This window comes from Callithrix jacchus, chromosome 22 (assembly GCF_049354715.1).
Source record: "Callithrix jacchus isolate 240 chromosome 22, calJac240_pri, whole genome shotgun sequence".
Taxonomy (NCBI): domain Eukaryota; kingdom Metazoa; phylum Chordata; class Mammalia; order Primates; family Cebidae; genus Callithrix; species Callithrix jacchus.
In genome coordinates, this window is record NC_133523.1 from 43,582,693 (window position 1) to 43,593,173 (window position 10,481).

Sequence of the window (10,481 nt, forward strand, 5' to 3'; positions counted from 1 at the left end):
TCTTTGTCCACTTTTTCTCCTCTTTAATCCATCAATCTTCTCTCCTGCCTCCATCCTCTGGGTCTTCCTTTCCTCTTCCATCCCTCCCTGATTTCTACCTTTCCACCGTTCTCTCCCCCTCATCTTTTATAATTTCCCTCCTCTCTGGCTCCTCTGTTGATTTCATTCTTTCTTCTCTCTTGTGTCTTGTATCGGCTTTCTGGCCCCTTTATCCTTCTTTCTTCTATCTCCCTTGTGTCCCCACTTCCCTGGGCTCCCCATCCCTCTGAGTTCTGCCCCCAATGCCCCGACCCAGATGTACCGGCTGACCCTGCGCACCAGCAAGGAGTCTGTCTCCCGTCACCTGTGTGAGCTGCTGGCGCAGCAGTTCTGAGCCCTGGACTCTGCCCCCCGGGATGTGGCCGGCACCGGGCAGCCCCTTGGACTGAGGCAACTTTGGTGGATGAGGTGGATGGGGGACCTCCACTGGTGACAGAGAAGACCCAGGGGTTGGGGGATGCCTGGGACCTTCCTCCAGCCTTTTGTATTTTTATTTTTGTTCATCTGCTGCTGTTTACATTCTGGGGGATCAGGGGGAGTCCCCTCCCTCCCTTCCCCCCCCCAAGCACAGAGGGGAGAGGGGCCAGGGAAGTGGATGCCTCCTCCCCTCCCACCCCACCCTGTCATAGCCCCTCCTACCCCCTCCCCACCCAGGGGCTGTGTATTATTGTGAGCGAATAAAAACAGAGAGACGCTAACAGCCCCATGTCTGTCCGTCACCCACTGCTAGGTAGTCAAAGAAGTGGGGTGAGGGCATGCAGAGTGTGGGTAGCTAGGCTTCGCAGCCCATGGGTGGGACTCTGGGGAGACAGCAGCAGCAGCAGCCGCCGAAGCCCCAGCTGCAGGGCCACCAGACGCACTCCTGAGCCTGGTTCCTCAGTCCCTACCACCAGGTAGCAGGCTCTGGGCAGCTGGGCCTGGTGGAACGCATCTTCTGTCTTCTCTGGTGACCCTGGCTCTGGGGAAAGGACAGGAGGCATCGAGGTGACAAGTAGCATGCTAACTTTCGGAAGCCACACCCCATCCTGGGTCCAAGTTCTGAACACGTGGGGTCTCTGAGCACAGGCTTTGGGAGCCTCCTGCCAGGGAAGGGCTTCAGGGCTCCAGCTGGCCATCAGCAACCTGAAGACCATGACTCTTGCTCAGCTCATCCTCTTCCTCTTTCTCTTCCTTGGCCCTCATTTTCCTGGGGAAACTGTGCAGCCATGGACCATCCTCTTAGCAATACACATGGCAAACACAGCAGCAACACAGGAGCTCCAGTAGCCGCCTCCAGGAGCTACCCACCCCACTGTTCCAGGCAGGTGGAGGGAGGCCGGCAGGGGCAGGGAGAGGTGGAGTCACACAGCTAGGAAGGGGTGCAGCCTCCTGAGATGGAGCTCTTGACCACTGTGCTGCATTAATCGGGCCTCACTGGGATCGTGGTGGCATCCCAGATCCCTTCCTTTTTCTCTCTGGGGCCTTAATGGGTTCTATGACAATTTTTCCTTTCTAACCCAGAATCTGTGAAATCCTCCCCCATCCCCCCCAGCCTGTCAGCAAAGCCTGTGCTTTCGGCAGTAGTGCAGAGTACTGGACTGTGGCTATGGGAGCCAGATACCCTGTGTTCAAATACGGCTCTACCATTTATGAGCTGGGCCTCAGTTTTCTCATCTGTAAAATGGGAATGATGGGATGAAGTAATTTCATTCTTTTATTACCTATAAAGGCACTGGCCAGAGGTGAGATCTCAGTACTAATTATTGTTAACTATGACCCAGGAGGTTCTGAAGCCAGGCAGGAATTTCCCTTCCCCTCCCTTCTCCAGGTCAATGCTCAGATCTCAAGGAAAACCACTGCCCCATGGCCCAGGCATGCTGGGTTCCTCCGGTTCCTCCAACCCCACCTCCTACTCCCACTTTGTGCCACCTGGGACTCGGTGTCCTGCTTGCGCAGTAGCACTGTGCCTGCCGCTCACCTGGTGGGAAGTGCGTGGAGGTGACCAGGGTGTAGAAGTTTCGGAGGAGGCGCCGGCGCTGTTCTGGGGAAGGCTCTGCGGGGAGGAAAAGGCAGTGATGCAGAGCCCCTCCTCGGCCCGCGCCCCTCCTGACCCTGTCCCTGCCCTCAGTCACCTTTATTCCCCAAGGGCTCCACAGTGAAGAGGCAGCGTTTCAGTTCCAGATGGAGGAGCAGCAGCCTGTGGGAAAGGGAAGGGATGTCATGGCTAGGGAAGAGGACATGATCCCCAACACAATCCCTCCATCCGAGCCCTACCCGAGGATGTCTGTGTGGAGTGGGAAGCCACTGGGCAGCGCTCGGGGTCCCAGCGGCAGGCAGGCCCGCAGCGGGTCCAGCAGCGGCTGCCACCAGCGCTCCAGAAGCTGCGGGGGGGAGGGGGGGGTGTGGTCATGGGAAGGCGGAGCCGGCGGGGGGCGGGGGGAAGAGGCACGAAGGGGCGCGGTCAATCGGGAGGGGTGGGGCGTACACGAAAAGAGGAGGGCGGAGGGCAGAGGGGACTAGGGAAGGGGCGAGGCTTGCAAGCACAGAGGCCACGCGTGATTGGCCGATCTTGGGGAATTGATTGGCGCGCAGTCCAGGACGGGTCCGGGAAAAAAGCCACTGGCAGGGCAGCGTGGTGGGGTAAGGGCCTTGCGGGTAGAGAGTGTCCTAAGGGGGAAAGCGGGACGTGGAGCGGGTTCACCTGTGGATACAACTGGCTGAGGGGTGGGCTCGGTCCGCAGAGCAGACACAGCTCCAGGCTTGGCAGCAGCGTCAGCATCAGGAGCCGGTGTGGGATCTGAAGCAGGGCACAGGCTGGGACTGACCGCGGCCCCGGCCCTTTCCATCGCAGATCCCGCCTCCTCGCGACTTGGTCCGCAGGTCCCATCCCTCCGCTCACCTCCCCCTGCCCGCCCCACCCACTCACCGTGGGGCTCCCGTGCGGCAGGTACACCGGGTAGTCGCGAGCGGTCTGCGGCGGCAGGGACCCCACCAGCCAGGGGAGCAGCACGGCCTCGGGCATCCCCAGCCGCCACCAACCCTCTGTTGCCGCCACCACCCGGCCCGACACCACCAGACTGACGAAGGCCGTGTCCGCTGCCTCAGCGAACCCGGAGAGGGCTTCCTGGGTAAGGGAGGCAGGAGGACCAGGAGTCAGCAGAGACGCACAGGCGGCGGCAGCGACTTCCCAGGTGGGCAGGGGATGGACAGAGACCCACGGCCAGCCGAGCTCGCGGAGTGGCCATGCTGCTGCACCTCACCCTCTCAGAGCCTGAGTTCCTTCATCTTCACACGAAGTCACATCCCCAGCTCACACTGTGAAGTCTGATTAAACACCTCGCCTGGGCCGGACCTCGGTGGCTCACGCCTGTAATCCCAGCAGTTTGGGAGGCCAAGGCGGGTGGATCACGAGGTCAAGAGATCAAGACCATCCTGGCCAACAGAATAAAACCCCATCTCTACTAAAAATACAAAAATTAGCTGGGTGTGGTGGTGCACACCTGTAGTTCCAGCTACGTGGGAGGCAGAGGCACGAGAATCGCTTGAACCTGGGAGGCGGAGGTTGCAGTGAGCCGAGACTGTGCCACCGCACCCCAGCCTGGTGACAGAGCGAGACTCCATCTTAAAAAAAAACCGCCTAGCCTTAGTGGGCAAACTGAAGCTAATTAACGTAACTGCAGCAGCTACCGTTCATAGAGTCCTGTTACATGCCCGGTAAGCACCATCAGCAACGTGGAGAAGCCAAGTCACCTGCTGAGAAGTCACACTGCTGGGAGGTGCCCACACCAGGCAAGTCTGCAAGAGCGGTATTTAAGCAGTGGAAGCTAGAGATCCGAGAGGTGGGAGGAAGAGCATGTACCCAGACTGGAAAGTTGTTGGGATCTCTGGGGCCCCTGAGGCAGCTGGATGAAGGTAGATTGTGGATTTAGCAACAGGCTAGGGGGCGCCATGTGCCACAGGCCTTCAAACACAAGGCTGAGGGGCTGGACCTGGTCCTTGGGAAGGTGGAGGCTGCCAGAGGGCTGTCAGCAGGAAAGGGGTAGGGCCAGCTCTGGGTATAGTAGGATTCTTCTGGTGGCAGGCTGTGATGGCTCACACCTGTAATCCTAGCACTTTGGAGGCCAAGGTGGGAGGATTTCTTGAGCCCAGGAGTTTGAGACCAGCCTGGGCAACTTAGTGAGACAACTGTCCCCAACCCCAGCCCATCTCTTAAAAAAAAAGTAGCTGAATGTGGTGGCACGTGCCTGTAGTCTCAGCTACTGGGGAGGCTGAGATGAGAGGATCACTTGAATCTAGGAATTCAAGGTTTCAGTGAGCTATGACGGAGCCACTGCGCTCCAGCCTGGACCACAGAGCAAGATCCTATCTTAGAAAAGAGAGATAGCTAGGCACAATGGCTCATGCCTGTAATCCCAGCACTTTGGGAGGCTGAGGCAGGCAGATCACTTGAGGTCAGGAGTTTGAGACCAGCCTGGCCAACATGTCGAAACCCCATCTCTACTAAAAATACAAAAAATTAGCCAGGCGTGGCAGTAAGCATCTGTAATCCCAGCTACTCGGGAGGCTGAGGCAGAAGAATTACTTGAACCTTGGAGGCAGAGGCTGTAGTGAGCTGAGATTGTGCCATTGCACTCCAGCCTGGGCAATAAGAGTGAAACAAGAAAGAAAAAGGCCAGGCATGGTGGCTCACGCCTGTAATCCCAGCACTTTGGGAGGCCAAGGTGGGAGGATCACAAGGTCAGGAGATCGAGGCCATCCTGGCCAACATGGTGAAATACCATCCCTACTAAAAAATTAGCTGGGCATGGTGGCACACACCTGTAGTCCCAGCTACTTGGGAGGCTGAGGCAGGCGAATGGCTTGAACCCAGGAGGCAGAGACTGCAGTGAGCCGAGATCTCACCACTGCACTATAGCATGGACGACAGTGCGAGACTCTGTCTCAAAAAAAAAAAAAAGGAAAAGAAAGATTCTTCTGGGACCATGTGGGACAGGACTGGAAGCTGAGAGGATAGGAGAAGGTTGGGACAATGGTCCAGAAGAAAGAGGATGAGGACTCAGCCAGGGCCAGAGGAACAGGTGTAAGAGTTTCCATAGCATCCCCAGTACCTGCAAGAGGGTCCCCTCTGGAGGAATCACACAGTCTACACACTGGGTCAGGTCCCCGATGAGCTCCGAATCCCCTAGGAAGCTGTCGATCAGGCAGTAACTGGCCTAGCAGAGGAAGAAGGGACCAGCCTAGGATTCAGGTGGACCCAGGGCCAGGGTCAGACAACCAACTTGCCCCAAGAACCTGTGGGACCAGGCTGCCCCAGGGACTGCTGGGAACTGTAGTTTCCAAATGGCAGTGCTCAGGTATCCTAACTTCCCACCCTCATGTCCTGCAGCCTCACCCTTAAGTCCTTCTTCAGTCTCTCCACGTTGCGGATATTGGTCAGTTCTTCAAGTCCCACAAGAAGGACCTAGAAGAACCACATAAGGGGGGAAAGGGCCCTGGGCAACTGGTTCTCAGAGAGGAGGGGCTTGGACTCAAACTCCTGGGTCTGAAGGAAGAGGGGGCTGGGACTCCCACTCCTGGGTCTTGGGGGTCAAGATTCCTGGGTTCTGGCAGAGCGCGGTGGATCATGCCTGTAATCCCAGCACTTTGGGAGGCCGAGATGCACGGATCACTTGAGGTTGGGAGTTTCAAATCAGCCTAGCCAACATGGTGAAACCTCATCTCTACAAAAAATACAAAAAGGCCAGGCCTGGTGGCTCACACCTGTAATCCAAGCACTTTGGAGGCCAAGGCAGGCGGATCACCTGAGGTGGGAGTTCAAGACCAGCCTGACCAACATGGTGAAACCCCGTCTTCAAAAAACAAAAAACCCCCCAAAATTAGCTGGGCATGGTGGTATGTACCTGTAATCCCAGCTACTCAGGAAGCTGAGGCATGAGAGTCACTTGAACCTGGGAGGCAGAGGTTGCAGCGAGCCAAGATCAGGCCACTGCACTCCAGCCTGGGCAACAGAGCAAGACTCCATCTCAAAAAAAAAAAAAAAAGGCCGGGCGCGGTGGCTCAAGACTGTAATCCCAGCACTTTGGGAGGCCAAGGCGGGTGGATCACAAGGTCCAGAGATCGAGACCATCCTGGTCAACATGGTGAAACCCCGTCTCTACTAAAAATAGAAATAATTAGCTGGGCATGGTGGCGCGTGCCTGTAATCCCAGCTGCTCAGGAGGCTGAGGCAGGAGAATTGCCTGAACCCAAAAAAACATTTCTGGTTTTTGAGGGAGGAAGTGAACTTTGGTGGTCTGGACTCCTAGGTCTGAGGGAAAAGGATGCTGGATGCTGAGATCTCAGATTCCTGGTCTGGGGAGAAAAGAGGATTGGGGATTCTCACCATGGCTCCAAACACCATTTGTAGTAGTCTCTCCAGCCTCAGCTCAGAGATGCCCACCTCAGATGACAGAACAATGAGGGTGATGCTGTGGAGTGGAAGTGAGAAGGAAGAACGAGTCAAGGCCTGGGGAACCAGGAAGGGGTATGTTGGAGTCTGCCCACTGATCCTAGAATGCCAGATACATCCTCCCTCGGCCTTTCTTATAGAGAACAGCGGGGATCAAAGAGGTAACTAGCTTGCTAAAGATCCCATAGCCAAATTAACAGCTGGAAGACCTCAGAGGTCATCTTCTACAAAGACTATAACCCAGGCCCTGTCCCTGTCCCATGTTCCCGCCTGGGGACCTGTCATGGAAGCTTTTCCACACCACGGTCGTATTCTCGGTCCTTGCAGAGCTCAGCTGCACCTCCAGATTCTGCCCGAACATGTGGACTCCATTGAGGGAACCGATGACAGAGAACGGGAGCTAAGGAGGAGTTAGGGACATCAGACAGTAGCCCCCCTCCCCCGGCCATCCCCTCCTTTTTGGAACCCACGTATGCCAGCTCCCAGCCCCATCCTCTTTCCCTATGTCCTGGCAGTGTCTCTTTGGGGAACCAGGATTACTGGTCCATTGTCTCCTCGGTCCTACAAACTCAATACTGAAACTTCCCCAGCCCCTACTGCCTTGAAGACCCAAAACACCGAACCCCCTTCGGTTTAGATACAGGCGTCCAAGGCCCCACCTGCTGACGGGCGGGGGCGCCGCCGCGGCTGCTCCTGCAGAACAGGGGGACCCCGCTGGAGGCCGCGAGGCACAGCAGATGCACGGTGCCGCCCGTCCCTTCCTCCCCCATTTAGGACTCCCACCGCAGCCCCCCACGTGGGGACTGTCAGTGCCGGTCTTGGAGCATGCCGGCAATCACAGTAACTCGGCCTGTGGTCGGGAGCCGCCAGAGGGCGAGATGGGGAGCTGACTGGAACAGGATTAACTTCCCGCCTTCTTCATCCAACTCGGACCCTCAAACCCTATTTAGGCACCTCCCCCAAACCTGTTAGGTTCTCTTCCGCCCCAGCCGGAAGTTATAGTACCCCTAACAAAGATGGCGGCTAATTGAATTTGCAAAGCTTTTCAGTTTCTCCGAGGAGGTAGGGAGACCCAAGAGGCCGGATTGAAGATGATGACTGCGCAAAGGCCTTGCTTATACACCATCCTGTAGGCTTTGATGATTTACATTCTAAACGGAAAAAAACAGTTGTGCCGCGATCAAAGATTGCCACGGTCCCAAGGCGTTGCCTAGCAACCACATTCCGTCTACGTTTCCATTTTGTAGTAGTAAACAGTATGCCCTACTCAAAAGCGGCGACCGTGGGGCGTTGCCAAGCAACCACCATTCAGTCTAATTTCCATTCCCAAGGCTGTAAACGGCTGTGCCCTACTCAAAGATGGCGGCACATCGAAGTCCGACCACCCCACCTTAGGGCGAAATCTAGAAAAACACCGTCTCCCCTCCCAACTTTCGAGGGTGGTTGAGTCCGGCGAGCGTTGCCTAGTAACCAACAAAATAGATGGTTGTTTTTGTTATTAGAAAAAAGAAAACAAGGAAATCCTTTATTTTCCAGAATGATAAAAATAACATTATTTGTGCAATGAATTATGCATGATAACATACCATGTGCAATGTGAAGATATCCCATCCCCAATTTTTTTCCTAAAATACAATATAACGTACAATATTAATGTTTTCACAAATATTAGTATATCAACATTTCCATATTTTTTCCCATAAAAAGTATGTCTGTTTCATCTTAATAATGTAATTTTATAATCTATTTTATGGTTATAACAAATTGATTTGACCAATTCTGTATTGATGTACATTAGGTTGTTGAACGCCTCTGGACTAAACAGCTAGTGCCGGCCAACTAGTGACGGCCAACTAGTGACTTTTTAAGATGCCCTTGTAAATATTTTTATTATTTTATACAGGTAGTGTTTACTTATAATTATAAATGTGTTTATGATTCATTTTGCCCTTCCTCGTCCTTCTTGCAAATTAACCCATCTTTCTAGCATAATTTTTAACTTTTCTACTTCCTAAAGTACATTGTTTTCTTTCTTTTTAAGGGGGGTTGGGGGAAGGGACAGGGTCTCGCTTTGTCGCCCAGGCTGGAGTACAGTGGCGTGATCTCGGCTCGCTGCGACCTCTGCCTCCCGTGTTCAAGCGATTCTCCTGCCTCAGCCTCCTGAGTAGCTGGGATTACAGGTGTGCACCACCATGTCCGACTAATTTTTGTATTTTTTGTAGAGATGGGGTGTCACCATGTTGCCCAGGCTGCTATCAAACTCCTGGGCTCAAGGCCATCCACATTGGCCTCTCAAAGTGCGGAGACTACAGGCTGGAGCCACCACACCTGGCCTAGATATCATTTTAATCTTCCTTTATGCCTATTGATCTTTTTTTTTTTTTTTTTTGAAATGGAGTTTCGCTCTTGTTACCCAGGCTGGAGTGCAATGGCGTGATCTCAGTTCACTGCAACCTCCGCCTCCTGGGTTCAGGCAATTCTCCTCCCTCAGCCTCCCGAGTAGCTGGGATTACAGGCATGCGCCACCGTGCCCAGCTAATTTTTTGTATTTTTAGTAGAGACGGGGTTTCACCCTGTTGACCAGGATGGTCTCGATCTCTTGACCTCGTGATTCACCCGCCTTGGCCTCCCAAAGTGCTGGGATTATAGGCGTGAGCCACCGTGCCCGGCCACTTTTCTTTATATCTTTATTAAAAATTTAGTTACCCAGGCATAAAAAAGGACGGAGCTGTTCTAGATTAAAATAAACTTGAGACATGATGTCTAAATATGTGTATGGTCTTTGTCTGGATCCTGATACAAATCAAGCAGTTGTAAAAACACATTTTGGGACAATTGGAACATTCGATGACACACTTAGATGATACTAAGGAACAAGTTAATTTTGTTACAGGTGACAATGGCATACTAGTTATGTAAAAATATTTTCATAAAATTGGAAAGATGCCTGCCAAGCACACAGGGGTAAAATGATATGATTGTACTGATTTGCTTTAAAAGGCTTCAGCAAGTAAGACTCTCTCTTTTTTTTTTTTTTTTTTTGTCTTGAGACAGAGTCTCAAAAAAAAAAAAAAAAAAAAAAGCTTCAGGAGGCTGGGTGCAGTGGCTCACACCTGTAATTCTAGCACTCTAGGAGGCCAAAGCAGGTGCATCCCCTGAGGTCAGGAGTTCAAGACCAGCCTGGCCAAGAAGGTAAAACCTTGTCTCTACCAAAAATACAAACTTTTGCGGGGTGTGGTGGCGCATACCTGTAGTCCCAGCTACTTAGGAGGTTGAGGGAGGATAATCACTTCAACCCAGGAAGCAGAGGCTGCAGTGAGCCGAGACAGCACCACTGCACTCCAGCCTGGGTGACAGAGTGATATTTTTGTGGAAAAAAAAAAATGTAACATGATAAAGATAAAATGGTATATCATTGGGCTTTCTGCAAGCACTTTTCAATTGGTGAAGATTATGGTTTTTTTTTGTTGTTGAGATGGAATCTGGCTCTATCGCCAGGCTGGAGGGCAGTGGCACGATGTCGCCTCACTGCAACTTCCCCCTCCCAGTTTCAAGCGATTCTCCTACCTCAGCCTCCTGAGTCGCTGGGATTACAGACACCCACCACTATGCCGGCTAATTTTTGTATTTTTAGTAGAGACGAGATTTCACCATATTGGCCAGGATGGTCTCGAGCTCCTGACCTCATGATCTGCGCACCTCGGTTCCCAAAGTCATGGGATTACAGGCGTAAACCACGATGTGCGGCCCTGGTCAGGTTCCTTTCTATTAAAAGAAATATACGAGGCAGGTGGATCACGAGGTCAAGATATCGAGACCATCCTGGTCAACATGGTGAAACCCCGTCTCTACTAAAAATACAAAAATTAGCTGGGCATGGTGATGCGTGCCTGTAATCCCAGCTACTCAGGAGGCTGAGGCAGGAGAATTGCCTGAACCCAGGAGGCGGAGGTTGCGGTGAGCCAAGATCGCGCCATTGCACTCCAGCCTGGGTAACAAGAGCGAAACTCCGTTT

The 10,481-nt window shown here is 53.3% G+C and overlaps 2 protein-coding genes across 6 annotated transcripts in view; one reads left to right on the plus strand and one right to left on the minus strand.

The window, feature by feature from the left end:
- AP2A1 (adaptor related protein complex 2 subunit alpha 1) overlaps positions 1 to 737 on the plus strand; it is a 45,370-nt gene extending 44,633 nt beyond the window's left edge. For both annotated transcript variants that reach the window (XM_054250372.2, XM_054250373.2), the window contains one exon: positions 296 to 737. In XM_054250372.2, the coding sequence (XP_054106347.2) occupies positions 296 to 373 (78 nt within the window). In that variant the 3' untranslated portion in view covers positions 374 to 737. The remainder of the gene's footprint in view (positions 1 to 295) is intronic.
- On the minus strand, positions 490 to 7,666 carry FUZ (fuzzy planar cell polarity protein). 4 transcript variants are annotated; one of them, XM_017967434.4, is made up of 11 exons: positions 7,472 to 7,666; positions 6,745 to 6,866; positions 6,401 to 6,485; positions 5,411 to 5,479; positions 5,127 to 5,231; positions 2,945 to 3,142; positions 2,720 to 2,815; positions 2,293 to 2,399; positions 2,151 to 2,215; positions 1,997 to 2,071; positions 490 to 997 (listed from the first exon to the last, which is right to left on the minus strand). In XM_017967434.4, exons 2-11 carry the CDS (start codon positions 6,825 to 6,827, stop codon positions 774 to 776), a joined length of 1,107 nt encoding a protein of 368 aa, XP_017822923.2. In that variant the 5' UTR covers positions 6,828 to 6,866; positions 7,472 to 7,666; the 3' UTR covers positions 490 to 773. The 4 variants fall into 4 exon arrangements, with proteins under 4 accessions (XP_017822923.2, XP_002762427.2, XP_008986670.2 ...); XM_002762381.7 differs by lacking the exon at positions 7,472 to 7,666 and adding an exon at positions 7,126 to 7,409; XM_008988422.5 differs by lacking the exon at positions 7,472 to 7,666 and adding an exon at positions 7,126 to 7,409 and having other exon boundaries at positions 490 to 1,234.
- Between the last annotated feature and the right edge of the window lie 2,815 nt (positions 7,667 to 10,481).